General features: G+C 42.7%; 1 protein-coding gene across 28 annotated transcripts in view; it reads left to right on the top strand.

Moving 5' to 3' along the window:
* LOC118389243 (uncharacterized) overlaps window positions 1–17,720 on the top strand; it is a 45,331-nt gene extending 27,611 nt beyond the window's left edge. For 4 of the 28 annotated variants that reach the window (XM_052527680.1, XM_052527681.1, XM_052527679.1 and 1 more), the window contains exons 2-6: window positions 150–827; window positions 11,613–11,756; window positions 13,114–16,079; window positions 16,323–16,384; window positions 16,476–17,720. In XM_052527680.1, coding sequence (XP_052383640.1) covers window positions 354–827; window positions 11,613–11,756; window positions 13,114–16,079; window positions 16,323–16,341 — 3,603 coding nt within the window. In that variant the 5' untranslated portion in view covers window positions 150–353 and the 3' untranslated portion in view covers window positions 16,342–16,384; window positions 16,476–17,720. The other 24 variants (XM_052527691.1, XM_052527686.1, XM_052527675.1 and 21 more) reach the window with 11 other exon arrangements.
* Window positions 17,721–18,510: the final 790 nt, after the last annotated feature.

The following is an 18,510-nucleotide window of genomic DNA, read 5'->3' as shown; positions in this document are numbered from 1 at the left end:
CCTTAAATGTGCATTTATGGGCAAATAACATCTAATACATCCATAATCAACAGCAAACATGTTTATATTCATCACATACTTAACGTTAGTGTTTATATAGTTGTCACCCAGACACACAATACAGTTCACCACCTCTTTATTCTCTGCAGTGAACCTGGAGTATCAGCCCAGCTCAGGCACCTTGGCAGAATGGATCCAGAGAAGCACAGTCACCAGAGGGAGTATAGAGAACCAAAGGCATGCAGTCAGAGGAGGGAGTACGGAGGACCAAGCTCAGGACAATGGGACGATAGCTTTGAGAAGAGAGGCAATGGCCAGGCTATGCCCGAGAGCCCTACAGTGAATACTCCAGCATGAGGCGAACTAGAGAAGGTGGGAAGGAGTATGGTGCTTCCTCTGCTATGAGCTACATCATGTACCCATCATCCAGAGACTGGAGCAAAGGCTCATTGAGGGGTAGCAGTGGTCCCTTCTCCCCAGACACAGATGGGGACATTGATGGAGAGCCTGTGGTGCTCAGTGTGGAGGACCTGGAACTCGCTCGTAAGAAGAAGGAGTTGAAGGTCATAGAGGAAAAGATAGCTCGCAAGAAAGCTGTTCTTGCTCTGCAAAAAGTTCAACGCAGAGCTAAGGACATGCCTGAAACACAGGCTGCATCCGCAACAGCGAAGGGCATGTCTAAACAGAGGAAGGTAAACGATACAACATTCCAAAGATACAGTAATGTCGCGGACCAGTCGTCACGCATATGCCTACCTCTTAAACGGAGGGTGCTGGACATTCTGAGTAAGCTCAGAAGAACACCGGTACAGTACCTACTGCATAAGGTATGTACCTATTAGTTCTGTATTTATTAATCAGGGTTGGGTTCAATTCTGAATTGGTAGTTGGTCATTAATTCCCATAAGTTTTGGATTTGAATTGGTCACAACCCACAGGAAGCAGAATTAAAGGGATAGTTCATGCAAAAATCGAGATTTGGGTTGAATTCCCCTTAATTTTTTCTCTATACCGTTATGTTCATGTTGACATCATGTATGGTGACCAATACTGTTTGACATGTTGTAGCCCTACAAGCTCGCCGTCATGTATACAGTTAATAACGTGTAAGTACATTTATTTAACGTTCCATCTTGGGGCATTCGGTCTTCGGCCGTTTCAAGTTAAGCCACACTGAAATGACTACCTGTTTTAGCAGCACGTGTCTGACGTTGAAGATATATCCATAGTCGGAAGACCGTTCTTATTAAATCGGCATCCCTCACATTACCTGTGCACAAGAAAGTATTCAAATCAAACATGTACACTACCATTCAAAAGTTTCGGGTCACTTAGAAATGTCCTTGTTTTTGAAAGAAAAGCACATTTTTAAATCCATTTAAAAAAATCAAATTAAATCAGAAATACAGTGTAGACATTGTTAATGTTGTAAATGACTATTGTAGCTGGAAACGGCTGATTTTTAATGGAATATCTACATAGGCGTACTGAGGCCCATTATCAGCAACCATCACTACTGTGTTCCAATGGCACATTGTGTTAGCTAATCCAAGTTTATAATTTTTAAAGGCTAATTGATCATTAGAAAACCCTTTTGCAATTATGTTAGCTCAGCTGAAAACTGTTGTTCTGATTAAAGAAGCAGTAAAACTGTCCTAGAGGTGGCAAATAATTTTGGCAATGTATTTGTCAATGGATTGTCAATCAATTGTCAATGATTGACATATATTCATGTCTCAGTTGAATTTCTTTGATTTGAATTCAATTCTACTTCCTTTATTTCAAATTCTGCTTCCTGTGGGGTGTGACCAATTCAAATTTCAATGAATGTCTTGAATATAATTTTTATCCTGAATTAACCCTGTTATGAATATATATTTCCTGATAGATCAAAAAGAAGTTGCTGCTTAATAGTAAATAATTACAAAAAGGCATTTGTGCAAAAAACTTCCAGAATTAATCAAGGCGTGTAAGTGGAAAAAAAGTAAACCGCCTTTATTGTTTACGGCTTATGTATAGCAAGAATATTTTAAAAAACGAACACTCAGGATGACTACCAGATCTTTCTTGGTGTTTGGATTCTGATGTTTCTACTACATGGACTTAATAGTTAATGTAAGAACCAGGTTTTTCTACTGCTAAGAGGTAAATAAAAACTGACCTTGGATCACAGTCCAGGGGCAACTTCCTTACACATACTAAAATGGTCCTTTTAGTATGTGGTCCTTTGTAGATCAGTAAGTAGAGCGTGGCGCTTGTAACGCCAGGGTACTAGGTTTGATTCCTGGGACCACGCATATGTAAAATGTAGGCATGCATGACTGTAAATCGCTTTTGGATTAAACGTCCGCTAAATGGCATATGTTATATTAAAATATTCTCTCTTTTCCTCCGGGATACCCCTGCCAAGACGAAGAAACAAAACAAGATGCGAGCATTGGAGCTGATGATTAGCGCTCCCCTAGAAAATGAAGAGGCCCATCCTCTGAGACTGAGAGTGAAGGGTTTAATGAACCAGCGACGCTCTCCCAACAATGAGGTATGTAGCCATCGCAAAAGTATCATAAGAAGCAGGTCAAGAAAACCATGGACCCTGATTAATACAATCGATTTCTGCGATTGACACCCATCCCACATACGCTCCATATGAAGTGTCTACCTACTTGTATGCATCATAATCTATTTTTGTGTTCTTATAGGACTTACAGTGCTGTCTAGAATGTCATGGCTATATTAGTGTCCGTCAACCACCTGCGTGGAAATGTTGTTATCCTTTCAGATGCATCAATTGCTACCTATCATGCTAACAGTCGTTGAGATGGACTTGTAGCATAGCTAGTCAGATAACAGCCAATCATTGCTGAATGAGTAATTATGAGTAAAATGCAGTTGACAGAATGCAACCAAATACAGTGCCCTCCGTAATTATTGGGACAGTGAAGCATTTTATCTTACTTTGTGTCTGTCTACTCCACAGGTTTGGATTTAAAAACAAACAATTAATGATAAATCATGTATTGTGTCATTTTGGAGTCACTTTTATTGTAAACAAGAATAGAATAAGTTTCTAATAATAATGTAATGTGGATCCTACCATGATTACAGATAATCCTGAATGAATCGTGAAAAAGTTAGATACACAAATATCATACCCACAAGACTAACCTCCCGTTATTGTAATGGTGAGAGGTTAGCATGTCTTGGGGGTATGATATATTTGTGCGTCTAACTTTCTCACTCATCATTATTCACGATTCATTCAGGATTATCCGTAATCATGGTAGGAGCCACATTAATGCAGAAGTATTTAGAAACCTTTTCTATTCTTATTTTCAATAAAAGTGACTCCAAAAGTACATTATTTACCATTCATTTCTATTGGGCACAAAATAATCTGAAACAACCAAAACAAACAGATGAATATAGCAAGCCCATGATAACACGAAGGTAGTGTGAAATGCACACATAAACGATACGTAAATGAAGTTTGATGGGCCGTCCTGATGATGCAAGCAGATCATACACTTTTTGTTTGTTTATAGCTGAAGTGGATAGATATTCATTGATATTTCCTCATGTTTCCTGTTAGGTGGTTCCTGATGATAAACAGCATAATCCAACCATTCAGAGGCCAGTTCACTCACTCAGGACACAGGAGAAAGACATAGTAGCCACAGGCTTCCAGCGCTTCCTCAATGTCCTCAATGAAGGAGTGGACCTCAACAAGCTCTCAAAGATCGTCAACGACGAAAATGAGCAACTCATTGTGGGCGAGGAGCTACCACAAGTTTGGCCGACTCTGCTCGAGGGTCATGTTGACTCCAGCAGTAGATCCAAGTCTCCTCCAGTTGAGGAGAAGAAGGTGAGGCTTGAGGATGAGCAGCGGTACGAGCGGATGCAGACCCTGCTGGAGATCGTTGGGCTGGACTTGGGGGTTGAGGAGTTGGGTCGGCTGACAGACAGGACCAATGATAGGCTGTATGGGAAGATGGGAGATTTGAAAAGGAAGGAGTTTGAGAATGAGAAGGGAGAAGAGAAAAAGGAGAGCGAGCCTTCATTTAAACATCTCAGTACTTCCTCATTACCATCAGACAGCGCCATCCCCTTCTAAACCAGCACTCAAACATGACCGTTGAATACAGCAGCTCTAGTAACAGGGTATGTGACATAGAGAGACACAGGGACAGATCTGAGAGGGACTGCCACCGACACTCTGGTACCAGAGACAAGGACAGAGAGAGGGAGGAGGATATAGTCAGAGAAATGGAGAGATCTGAGAGAGATGGGCACAGAGAGGACAGAGCCAGAGAAGGGGACAGTCCTACGAGAGAGAGATCCAGGCAAAGATGCTCTAGTACCAGAGACAAGGACAGAGTCAGAGAAAGGGACAGATCTGAGAGAAACCGAAAGGGAGACGGGCACAGACACTCTAGTACCAGAGAGAGAGACAATGACATACCGGTAGTCAGAGAAACAAACAGATCAGAAAGGAACAGAGATAAAGACGGGGCAGAGACCCAGAGAAGGACTGGGACGGAGGCCAAGAGAGAGACCGGGACAGATCTAGGAGAGACCGGGACAAATACAGATCTGAGAGAGACAGAAACCAAGCGATAGACAAGGATATAGAAAGGTGGCTGCAAAGGACCAAAGACGGAGACAAACGTTCTAGGACCAGTGACTGGGACAGCGAGAGCGACTGGAACAGCCACTGTAGTACTAGAGACTGGGACAGAGAGAGATCTGATACGGATAGGTATGGGGATGAGTCCAGGGAAAGCTCCATTGAGCTCTACTCATACTCCATGGACCCTATATTCCCTGTTTCTCATCCTCATGCATTTATGATGGAAAACTACTCCCCACCCAGTACTCTCAGTATATGACTTACCACAGCAGCCCCTACACCATGGCCTTCCCTCCAGGGTGGGGTTATCCCCCTGGCACCATGCCCCTGGCACCATGCCCCCTGGTATTATGCCCCCTGGCACCATGCCCCTGGTATTATGCCGCCTGGTAACATGCCCCCTGCCTGTTACCATGCCACCTGGAATCATGCCAGCTGGTGCCATGCTGCCTATTAACAAGCCCCGCCTACCTAACCCCCCTGGGTATCCACCCAACACCAACTTCCCCCCTTATTACTCTAATGGCACCACAGCCTTAAACCAGACATACACCAAGCCTGCTAGCAACCTCCAGCTCTCATCTACCCAGCCTGCTATCAACCTCCAGCTCTCATCTACCCAGCCTGCTAGCAACCTCCAGCTCTCATCTACCAAGCCAGCTAGCAACCTCCAGCTCTCATCTACCCAGCCTGCTAGCAACCTCCAGCTCTCATCTACCAAGCCTGCTAGCAACCTCCAGCTCTCATCTACCCAGCCTGCTAGCAACCTCCAGCTCTCATCTACCCAGCCTGCTAGCAACCTCCAGCTCTCATCTACCCAACCTACTAGCAACCTACAGCTCACATCTACCCAGCCTGCTACTAGCAACCTACAGCTCACATCTACCCAGCCTGCTACTAGCAACCTCCAGCTCACATCTACCCAGCCTGCCGGCACTGCAGCAGTCTTGCCCCTCCTACGTAACCCCCCCATTTGTCACAAGAAACTAGCTCCCTGGTATAAAGAAAATGACAAAGCCCTGAAGCGACTTTCCCGACAAATGGAACGGAAATGGCGCTCCACCAAGTTGGAAGTCTTCCGACTAGCTTGGATGGACAGTAAAGCGCAATATCGAAAAGCCCTCACTGCTGCTCGATCGGCCTACGTTTCCAACCAGACTGAGGTGGATAAAAACAATCGAAAATGTATTTTTGATACTGTCGAAAAGATAACTAAAAAGCAGCATTCCCCATGTGAGGATGGCCTTCACTTCACCTAAGCAGTTACATCCTGCCTGGTTGGCCCTGTCTGGGGGTATCATCGGACTGGGCCACATTATCTAAGCACTGAGTTCTGTCTAAGCACTTTGTGACATTTACTGATGAAAAAGGGCTTTATAAGTAAATTAATTGGATTGGTTGGTCTTAACTCAGAGATACACATACACCCAGCCCTCTAGCAACTGCAAGGAAAAGAGACAGAAGCATGCAGAAGCCGTAGCGAAAGTGAAAAGAATAAACATGGAAGAGACAGAAATATGCAGAAGATGTAGTGAAAGTATCCTGTCAGATGGTGACAAAGAAGTCCCCCTCTGAACCAGGGTGAATGAATAAAGCAAAGGGGGTAAACAATATATTCTTCACGGGTATTTTCATGAAGAGTTATCACAATCATCAAAGGAAGCGTATGTGTAAGAGGAAACGGCTTTTGAAGAGGCGGAATGAGGCTCACCAGCACAAAATAAAGTGATTGCTTGCAGAAGCAACAGGAAAGTGGCTCCTCGGGTGGCTGTAAAGGATTTCCCCTTTGGAGAGGAGCCCAAGATCCAGAAGGAGTAACAATGATCGATGGGGAGAAACTACATGCTGACACTGTAGAAGAAGTGGTCCCTAAGAAGCTAGATTTGTAATGACACTAGCAAAGGATTTGTTATAGTTTAACCTCATCCTTCAAAGTTTCATGTTGAAGCTATTTTCAGTGTAATGTTTGTATTTTATGTGGTATGGGTAGGGCCAGTGGTCTTTCTTTACTATTATATCTGCTCAGCAAACGCATTTTCTCTCCCGTTATAAAGCAAATCATAAGGGCGTGGAGTTTACTTGATCTGGTCATGTGGTTAGGAAAGATCCCTGGCCCTGGGCATAGTACATGTGTGTCAATGCAATGAAAAGACCATTGATGACATGCTTGCAAGTTCTCATGCCTGATAGCAAGAAAACTGCCCGTGTTTCATTCCCCCACTTCAGTCTATAGATCATCTTTTACTTTGTATATATTTAATTGAATAAAATATTGTCTAATATTGTAAGTGTGGAGTACGTCAAAGTAATTTAACCAAGGCATTAAGCTTCACATTTCTTTTCAGGCATAACTTTCATTGGTTTGGAATTAGAAAATGCCATGCTCTTCGCACTCCGTTCTATTGGTGGCAGTATAGATCCTATGAAGCGGAAATCATAGAACAATAGACGATGTAGACAGGAAACGAGTTTGTTGGTTGACCAGTTGCCTTTATAACAAATTTAACCTAATCTATACAATTTATATGAAAGTCAAAGCACTCCGATTTTTAAGAGAGACTGGTGTGCTAGTTGTTTGACACCACAAGATCCAGAATGAGACGGTGAACACAAAGACCTGCGCTAGGGTAGCATCGAGGTAAACAACCATTAGCTATAGTCAATGTTTGCAACCACTTATTGTGGAAAATGTGCAATGTGGCAATTTCATGAATTTGTCGATATTCTCACATGCTTGCATTTACAGACGTTAGCTAGCAAGGTATATGCCAGCCTGCTCTGAAAGTTACATTACAAACTAGCTAGGTAGTTAACATTTGCTAACGTTAGCTGGCTAACGCTTGCACATTTCAGCTGACATTCAGAACAATAACGTACAAGCAAGCGAAGTTATTATAGAAGACAAATGCAACTACATACAGTTGAAGTCGGAAGTTAGCATTCGCCTTAGCCAAATACATTTAAACTGTGTTTTTCTCAATTCCTGACATTTAAGCCTCGTAAAAAAAAAAAAAAAATCCCCGTTTTAGGCCAGTTAGGATCGCCACTATTTTAAGAATGTGAAATGTCAGAATAATAGCAGCGAGAATGATTTATTTCATCACATTCCCAGTGGGTCAGAAGTTTACATATTACAATTAGTATTTGGTAGCATTGCCTTTAAATTGTTTAACTTGGGTCAAATGTTTCAGGTAACCTTCCACAAGCTTCCCCCAATAAGTTGGGTGAATTTTAGCCCATTCCTCCTGACAGCTCCTGACAGCTGGTGTAACTGAGTCAGGTTTGTAAGGCCTCCTTGCTCACACACGCTTTTTCAGTTCTGCCCACCAATGGTCTATAGGACTGAGATCAGAGCTTTGTGATGGCCACTCCAATACCTTGACTTTGTTGTCCTTAAGCCATTTTGCCACAACTTTGGAAGTATGCTTGGGGTCATTGTCCATTTTGAAAACCTATTTGCGACCAAGCTTTAACTGCCTGACTGATGTCTGGAGATGGTGCTTCAATATATCCACATCATTTTCTTCCTCGTGATGCAATCTATTTTGTGAAGTGTACCACGCCCTCTTGCAGCAAAGCACCCTCACAACATGATGCTGCCACCCCCGTGCTTCACAGTTGGGATGTTCTTTGGCTTGCAAGCCTCCCCCATTTTCCTCCAAACAGAATGATGGTGATTATGGCCAAACAGTTCTATTTTTGTTTCATCAGACCAGAGGACATTTCTCCAAAAAGTACTTTCTCCCCGTTTGCAGTTGCAAACTGTAGTCTGGCGGTTTTGTAGCAGTGGCTTCTTCCTTGCTGAGCGGCCTTTCAGGTTATGTCGATATAGGACTTGTTTTACTGTGGATATAGATACTTTTGTACCTGTTTTCTCCAGCATCTTCACACGGTCCTTTGCTGTTATGGGATTTGCACTTTTCGCACCAAAGTACGTTCATCTCTAGGAGACAGAACACGTCTCATTCCTGAGCAGTATGACGGCTGCGTGGTCCCTTGGTGTTTATACTTGCGTACTATTGTTTGTACAGATGAATATGGTGCTTTCAGGCGTTTGGAAATTGCTCCCAAGGATGAACCAGACTTGTGGAGGCCTACAATTTCTTTTCTGAGGTCTTGGCTGATTTCTTTTGATTTTCCCATGATGTCAAGCAAAGAGGCACTGAGTTTGAAGGTAGGTCTTGAAATAGATCCACAGGTACACCTCTAATTGACTCAAATGATGTCAATTACCATATCAGAAGCTTCTAAAGCCATGACATACTTTTCTGGAATTTTCCAAGCTGTTTAAAGGCACAGTCAATTTAGTGTATGTAAATTCTGACCCAATAGAATTGTGATACAGTGAAATAATCTGTCTGTAAACAATTGTTGGAAAAATTACTTGTCATGCACAAAGTCGATGTCCTAACAGACGTGCCAAAACTATAGTTTATTAACAAGAAATTTGTGGAGTGGACGAAAAACGAGTTTTCATGACTCCAACCTAAGTGTAAGTAAATTTCCGACTTCAACTGTATATATTGGAACGTAACTTGTTTGTTTAGAAGCCTGTTAATTTATTTGAGTCCTTAGTGATGTCTTGCCTTAAATGTGCATTTATGGGCAAATAACATCTAATACATCCATAATCAACAGCAAACATGTTTATATTCATCACATACTTAACGTTAGTGTTTATATAGTTGTCACCCAGACACACAATACAGTTCACCACCTCTTTATTCTCTGCAGTGAACCTGGAGTATCAGCCCAGCTCAGGCACCTTGGCAGAATGGATCCAGAGAAGCACAGTCACCAGAGGGAGTATAGAGAACCAAAGGCATGCAGTCAGAGGAGGGAGTACGGAGGACCAAGCTCAGGACAATGGGACGATAGCTTTGAGAAGAGAGGCAATGGCCAGGCTATGCCCCGAGAGCCCTACAGTGAATACTCCAGCATGAGGCGAACTAGAGAAGGTGGGAAGGAGTATGGTGCTTCCTCTGCTATGAGCTACATCATGTACCCATCATCCAGAGACTGGAGCAAAGGCTCATTGAGGGGTAGCAGTGGTCCCTTCTCCCCAGACACAGATGGGGACATTGATGGAGAGCCTGTGGTGCTCAGTGTGGAGGACCTGGAACTCGCTCGTAAGAAGAAGGAGTTGAAGGTCATAGAGGAAAAGATAGCTCGCAAGAAAGCTGTTCTTGCTCTGCAAAAAGTTCAACGCAGAGCTAAGGACATGCCTGAAACACAGGCTGCATCCGCAACAGCGAAGGGCATGTCTAAACAGAGGAAGGTAAACGATACAACATTCCAAAGATACAGTAATGTCGCGGACCAGTCGTCACGCATATGCCTACCTCTTAAACGGAGGGTGCTGGACATTCTGAGTAAGCTCAGAAGAACACCGGTACAGTACCTACTGCATAAGGTATGTACCTATTAGTTCTGTATTTATTAATCAGGGTTGGGTTCAATTCTGAATGGGTAGTTGGTCATTAATTCCCATAAGTTTTGGATTTGAATTGGTCACAACCCACAGGAAGCAGAATTAAAGGGATAGTTCATGCAAAAATCGAGATTTGGGTTGAATTCCCCTTAATTTTTTCTCTATACCGTTATGTTCATGTTGACATCATGTATGGTGACCAATACTGTTTGACATGTTGTAGCCCTACAAGCTCGCCGTCATGTATACAGTTAATAACGTGTAAGTACATTTATTTAACGTTCCGTCTTGTGGCATTCAGTCTTCGGGCGTTCAAGTTAAGTCACGCTGAAATTACTATTAATCAAAGATGGATTTCAATGTTTGCTCAAATGTTTGCTCGCACACACTCCATTTCTACTTCCTGTCTGTTGCAGCACGTCGCCCGTATTGCGAGGCTGATTAGTTAAGCCAAACAGGTGGGAAACACAGAGGTGTGCGTGCAAAGCAATAACAGAAATTGGAATCCATGTTTGATTTGGAAGGAAGGGGGGTAGAATCCATCAATTGAATTGAATTATTGTTTGGGCACTGCTCGGCGAATCAACCGTCTACCAACCACGGAAAGTTCCTCCGACGTGGGAAAAGTGTCACCAAACAGGCACAGTCTAGGGTCGGGAAATAAGACGCAAGGTGGGTAATGGCTATACTGCTAGATCCCTGGGCTGAACATGTTCTTCAAACATTTCCTTTTTTTAAACTCATCCTCCTAAAACGAGTTATAATTATAGTGGTCTGGAGATATTCAAAGCTAGTTATGTAGGTTGTCTCTAATTATGAATCATTCACTTTACGTCTTGTTCAATGTAATGATAGAAAAACATTTCTCAGAATGCATTAGATTAAACACTCCAGAATGGAAGTGAACATTTCATGACAAAAATACAAACAAAATACTGTTTGACATCATTGAGTTATAATCAAACTAACATTTAAAATGGTATCTGTATTCTTTAGTAAGAGGTGTCAGGTGATTTTGACAAAGTATTTGTCAAAGGTTTTGAGACGCATATGTCTAAGTTTAATTTATTTTAAATTCTGCTTATAAACTATTTGAATTCAAATTTCAATTAATGGGTTGAATTTCATAAAATTCTGAGTCTACCTCAACACTGTTATGAATACATTTTCCTTGATAGATCCAAAAGAAGTTGATGATGTATTGTAAACGATGCCAAAAAAGCCTTTGTGCCAATAATCAAGGTACTAGCGTGTAGCGTAAAACATTTCAAAGCCTTTATTGTTTGTCTCATGTATAGCAAAAATAAGAAATCCACCAATGCGTTGTGACTACAACAGCCTTCATCAGGATGACCATCAGATCTTTCCTGATGTTTGGATTCTGATTTTTCTACTACATGGACTTAGCAGCAGACCCCCTTTTCTCCAAACACAGTTCTAAGATCAGTTACCCAAAGCCATTAAGAGTCTGGGGTAAATCAAAACTGACCTTGGATCACTATTCAGAGACAACTGCATTACACATACTAAAATATTGTCTCTATTTTCCTCTAGGATACCGCTGCCAAGCTGAAGAAACAAAACAAGATGCGAGCATTGGAGCTAATGATTAGCGCTCCCCTAGAAAATGAAGAGGCCCATCCTCTGAGACTGAGAGTGAAGGGTTTAATGAACCAGCGACGCTCTCCCAACAATGAGGTATGATGCCATCACAAAACATAGAGCTGGGCAAAAGTATCATAAGGAAGTCAAGAAAACCATGGCCCCCGATTAATGCAATTGATTTCTCCCATTGACACCCATTCCAAATACGCAGGATATGAAGTGCCTACTTACTTGTACGCTTCATAATATTTTTTGTGTTCTTATAAGTATAGTTTTTTTCTTAAATGTCATGGCTATATTAGTGTTATCCCTGTCAGCCACCTGATGCATCAATTGCTACCTAGCATGCGAACAGTCATTTAGATGGACTTGTAGCATAGCTAGCCAGCTAAAAGCCAATCATTGCAGAATGACTCATTCTGAGTAAAATGCATTTGACAAAAGGCAACCAAATACATTCGTTGTGACAATCAGATGAACATAGCAAGCCCAGGATAGGATAGGATAAGTAATCCTTCTCACCCCCCCCCCCCTTTAAGATTTAGATGCACTATTGTAAAGTGACTGTTCTACTGGATGTCATAAGGTGAATGCACCAATTTGTAAGTCGCTCTGGATAAGAGCGTCTGCTAAATGACTTAAATGTAAATGTAACACAAAGGTTGTGTGAAATGCACACATAAGCGATACGTAAATGAAACAACATTTGATGGCGCGGTGCTGATCAAACACATCTTGTTTGTTTTAGTGCTGAGCGATTAGTGCTTTTTTGGATTTTAAACATTAAATGCATTGGGTGTTGAATGCTCTAACAGAGTAAAACAATGAATAAAAGTACCATGATGGTTGTGACTGCCAATTACTGCTTATCGCTTATTAACAGTTTATTCACATTACTTTCATTTAATAAAATATTTCAGTTGTAATATACACATCTGTTTTATTTGATGACTATTTCATTCCAAGTCATCCTATCGAGCTGCTGCCTATGCTGTCTTACAAAATCGCTATTTTGTAGTTCTTCAAAGTAAATACTTTGAATAGGCATACTTTTATGACTGCTGAATACCAACTAGATCATGTATTTTCAGGTAGAGATAGCTCACAGAGCAACAGCTGCTCTCTATATCACCTCGCAATTGTGCATTCTTCTCTCTTCAGTAGCAGGCATAAAAGAAAGACCGGACAAGTAGATGTGCAATGGATTATGGTCATTGTAGTTAATTACCACATTTTATGTGCTAAACCATGTATAATATTGGCCTGTTGGAAACTACAATTCCCTACTACATCGCACAGTTCAGGCTGGATCTGATATCTTGAGAAATTGTGCGCATTGAGCTCACAGAAAAAAACTGAACAAAATGGTATTCAAATAATTGAACATAATCAAAATGTTGGTTAATCGCCCAGCACTAGTTTGTTTATATTTCTTCATGTTTCCTGTTAGGTGATCGCTAATGATAAACAACATAATCCAACCATTCAGAGGCCAGTTCACTCACTCAGGACACAGGAGAAAGACATAGTAGCCACAGGCTTCCAGCGCTTCCTCAATGTCCTCAATGAAGGAGTGGACCTCAACAAGCTCTCAAAGATCGTCAACGACGAAAATGAGCAACTCATTGTGGGCGAGGAGCTACCACAAGTTTGGCCGACTCTGCTCGAGGGTCATGTTGACTACAGCAGTAGGTCCAAGTCTTCTCCATTTGAGGAGAAGAAGGTGAGGCTTGAGGATGAGCAGCGGTACGAGCGGATGCAGACCCTGCTGGAGATTGTTGGGCTGGACTTAGGGGTTGAGGAGTTGGGTCGGCTGACAGACAGGACCAATGATAGGCTATATGGAAAGATGGGAGACTTGAAAAGGGACAGAGCCAGAGAAGGGGAAAGTCCTGCGAGAGAGAGATGCAGGCAAAGATGCTCTAGTACCAGAGAAAAGGACAGAGACAGATCTGAGAGAAACCGAAAGGGAGACGGGCACAGACACTCTAGTACCAGAGAGCGAGACAAGGACATACCGGTAGTCAGAGAAACTAACAGATCAGAAAGGAACAGAGATAAAGACTGGGACAGAGACCCAGAGAAGGACTGGGACGGAGGCCGAGAGAGAGACCGGGACAGATCTAGGAGAGACGGGGGCAGATACAGATCTGAGAGAGACGGGGACAGAGACCCAGAGAAAAGCAGAGACGGAGGCCGAGAGAAAGACCGGGACAGATACAGATCTGAGAGAGACAGAAAACGAGAGATAGCCAAGGATTTAGACAGGTGGCTGCAAAGGACCAGAGACGGAGACAAACGTTCTAGGACCAGAGACTGGGACAGAGAGAGATCTGATAGGGATAGGTATGGGGATGAGTCCAGTGAACGCTCCATTGAGCTCTACTCATACTCCATGGACCCTATATTCCCTGTTTCTCATCCCCATGCATCTATGATGGCTACCTACTCCACCACCCAGTACTCTCAGTGTATGACGTACCACAGCAGCCCCTACACCATGGCCTTCCCTCCAGGGTGGGGTTATCCCGCTGGTACCATGCCTGCTGGTATTATGCCCCCTGGTATTATGCCCCCTGGTATCATGCCCCCTGGTACCATGCTTCCTGGAATCATGCCAGCTGGTGCCATGCTGCCTAGTAACAAGCCCCGCCAACCTAACCCCCCTGGGTATCCACCCTACACCAACTTCCCCCCATATTACTCTAATGGTACCACAGCCTTAAACCAGACATACACATACACCCAGCCTGCCAGCACTCGAGCAGTCTTAAGTCAGAGATGCACATACATCCAACCCACTAGAAACCGCAGGAAAAAGACACAGAAGCATGCCCGAGGGAAAGTGTCCTGTCAGATGGTGACAAAGAAGTCCCCCGCGGTTTTGACCACTCAGATAGCGACAAAGAAGTCCCCCCCCGAACCAGGGTCCAAGATTAAAGCAAAGGGGAGAAACAATATATTCTTCACAGGTATATTCATGAAGAGTTATCACAGTCATCTAAGGAAGTTCCAGTATTATTTGAAACGGCTTGCGAAGAGGAGGAATAAGGTTCACCAGCGCAAAAGAAAGCGATTGCTTGCAGAAGCAGCAGGGAAAGTGGCCCCTCACTTCCCCTTTGAACCGGAGCCCCCCAAGAAAGACGGGGAGAAACTACATGCTGACACTTCTGAAGAAGTGGTTCCTCAGGAAGCTGCAGATAATTTGGAGGCACCATCTGAAACAGGGCCTAAGAAAGAACCGGAAGGTGAGAAACTACATGCTGACACTTCTGAAGAAGTGGTTCCTCAGGAAGCTGCAGATAATTTGGAGGCACCATCTGAAACAGGGCCTAAGAAAGAACCAGAAGGTGAGAAACTACATGCTGACACTGCTGAAGAAGTGGTTCCTCAGGAAGCTGCAGATAATTTGGAGGCACCATCTGAAACAGGGCCTAAGAAAGAACCAGAAGGTGAGAAACTACATGCTGACACTGCTGAAGAAGTGCTCCCTCAGGAAGCTGCAAAGAATGTGGAGGCACCATCTGAAACAGGGCCTAAGAAAGAACCAGAAGGCGAGAAACTACATGCTGATGCTGCAGAGAAAGTGGCTCCTCAGGTGACTGCAATGGACACTGCGGCCCCCTCTGAAATGGGTCCCAAGAAAAAAAAGTTGTATCCAGGTATCTTCATGAAGATTCTAATGAGACGTCTAAAGAGGCATCTGTGCAAGATAAAAGGGAAGAAGAAGCATTTTGCAAAGAGGAGGAAAAAGGCTTTCCAGTACAAAGGGAAGAGACCATTGGTAGATACTAAGGAAAAAGTGCCTCTTCTAGAGGCTGCAAAGGACTCTGGGAACCCCTCTGAACCATGGCCCAAGAAAAAGAAAAAAAAGAAAACACTAGAGGAAAAAGGAGGTATATACTACCCAGGGATATTCATAAGGGTACACAGAACGTATTTGACAAGGGGGAAACTGGCAAAGGCAAAAGCAGCTGCTGAAGGCACTGAGGCCATTTCTGAACCAGCACCCACGATTGAAGGGGGGGGAGGAATGACAGAAGGGAAGGAACTGCTTGCAGACACATTAGAGAAAGGGGTTCCTCAAGTGGCTACAAATGACTCTGGGCTTCCCCCTGAACCAGGGCCCAACAAAGAACCAGAAAGAGAGGAAGAAACTATGTTAGAAGATGAGAAACTGCTTGCAGATCATGTGGCGAAAGTGTCTGTAAAGGGCCCTCAGGTCCTCTTGGAACCAAAGGCTGAGAAAGACCGAGAAGGAGAGGACGACGCAAGTATAGATGGTGAGAAACTGCTAGCAGACCCTGTGGAGAAAGTGTCTATAACGGGCCCTGGCTTGCTCTCTGAACCAGAGACTGAGAATGAGACAAGGGGAGAAACAACCAGTGGCATGAGAATTAATGAAGGAAAAACAAGGTTGGTGCTTTTTAAAAAAAAAACATTTTTTTTCAACTTTTGTATTGCATTGTAATTGTTGGAATTAATGTCTTTGGTATGGAAGTGAAGTTCTCCCTTGGGTAATCTGAATGAATCTTAGTGAACCTGGTTATGTTGACCTTTTGTCTACCTATAACTTAGCGTTCACCATTCATCCACATTTTTGTCCTTGTTACGGCAAAAAGCATTTTAATGACATTGAATTTCTTAAATGTTCCTCAGCTTGAAGAGTTCAACCTGAAGATGGGCACGCCTAACACAGCATCAAAGGATGGCTAGCTGTTGTAAGTAAAAGCACCAGAAATTCATCTGTTTCAAGAGAACGATTGTATTCTATAGAGAGTCATTCATCTCAACTATTTCTCTATTCTACAGATCTTCACTTGGCATCATGAGCTTATCGCACACTAGAATAGAACCTGCTGCTGACCCATCCAGACCCTATGGACATCAGTTGGCTTACATTCTTACCTATCAACCATTTAATAGATTTGTAATCACTGAAAAATTATTTGTTAAAGTTTAGCCTCATCCTTAAATGCTTCGTATTGAATTTATTTTCAGTGTAATTTATTGATAATGTGTGTGGGGTATGGGGAGGGTCTAGCACATTCATATATGCTAAGTACCTTTAGCGCCTATTGATGATAGTATCTTCTGGCCGGGGGAGTTTAATTAAGAGCCCCGACCCTTGCACTAAACGTTAACACGCATCGCTTGCGGCCTGATTTTGGAACATGAGGAACTATCTTTCATATCAGCGTTGGACAAAATTGCACATTTATTGGGTTAGGGTTCCCACACGGCCATATTTCCATGTTACAGTGCTTGTTTACGGAAAACTGATGGAAGACTGAGTCGACTACCTTTGCTAATTACCGATCTGCATCTCCAAAACCCTGTGTGTAAATGGAAGATGGACGCCACAAACTCGTTGTCACTGAAAGATACTGTCGGCTGCAACTGTTAAAACCGGTTTTATAAACTGGGTGGTTTGAGGCCTGAATTCTGATTGGCTGAAAGCCATGGTATATCAGACCATATACCATGGGTATGACTAAACATTTAGTTTTACTGCTCTAATTACATTGGTAACCAGTGTATAATAGCAATAAGGCTCCTCTGGGGTTTGTGATGTAGGGCCAATATCCCACGGCTAAGGGCTGTGTCCAGGCACTCCGTGTCGCGTCGTGCTTAAGAACAGTCCTTAGCCCTGGTATATTGGCCATATACCACAACTCCTCGGGCCTTATTGCTTAAATAACAGAGTAAGTGTACATTTTGCATATGAAAGTAGATGGCTTGATGTTTCTAGAACCGTACTGCAATTAGATGGAGTATTTGGCTGCCAGAGACAATTTACCTGTTCTAAACCAAGTAAGGGCGTGGAGTTTATTTGGTCTGGTCATGTGGTCAAGAGAAATTCCTGGCCCTAGATATAGTACATGTGTATCAATCCGATAAATGCTATTGACGGCATTATGTTTGTAAGTTGTCATGCCTGATAGCTAAAAGTAAGAACTGCCCATGTTTCATTCCCCAGTGCAGTCAGCCCTCCTATTTCTATAGATCTTTCACTTTGTAAATATGTAATTGAATAAAATATTCGGTCTATTGTAAGTGTGTAGTGTATCATATTTCAAATTAACTTCAACCCATTGAGCTTCACATTCCTTTTCAGGGACAACTTCCATTGGTTTTGTATTGGACAATTCCATGCACGCATTCTGCCCTATTGGTGGCGGTATTGGATTTTTGATCCTATGAAGCTATAATAATTTAACTTGAAGCAGGGGCCTGGAAACGAGTTTGTTTGATCAGTTGCCGTTCTAACAAATGTAACTATATACAATAGTAATTTCCAAGTCAAAGCACTCAGAATTTTCTGACTCCTTTTGTGTGCATGCAAGTTGTTTGAACCCTCAAGATCCAGAATGAGACGGCGAACACATAAAGGCCTGCGCGAGGGTAGCAGAAGGGGCAGACTGGAGGTAAACAACAATTACAAGCAAGGCTTGCGCCTTTTAAGTGGCCACGTGACTATTTCGATTTGGCTATTTTAGATATTTGTTTATATTCCCCTCCTACCTGTCATGCTTACATTTACACTATTAAGCTAGCAAGCTATATGTGGGCCTGCACTGAAAATTACATCACTAACTAGTGCATTTCAGCTGACATTCAAAACAATATCTTACAAGTGGGTTAGCATTATATAAGTCAAATGCAACTACCTATATATTGGAACTTGTTTGTTAGAAGCCTGTTAATTAGTTTGAGTCATTATGTCTTGCCTTGAATATGCATATCTGGGCAAAGAACATCAAATACACTGCTCAAAAAATAAAGGGAACACTTAAACAACACAATGTAACTCCAAGTCAATCACACTTCTGTGAAATCAAACTGT

This window comes from Oncorhynchus keta, chromosome 10 (assembly GCF_023373465.1).
Source record: "Oncorhynchus keta strain PuntledgeMale-10-30-2019 chromosome 10, Oket_V2, whole genome shotgun sequence".
In the NCBI taxonomy this organism is placed as follows: domain Eukaryota; kingdom Metazoa; phylum Chordata; class Actinopteri; order Salmoniformes; family Salmonidae; genus Oncorhynchus; species Oncorhynchus keta.
Note: the sequence above shows the minus strand (reverse complement) of the source record. Positions and strands in the feature narration are given on the sequence as shown.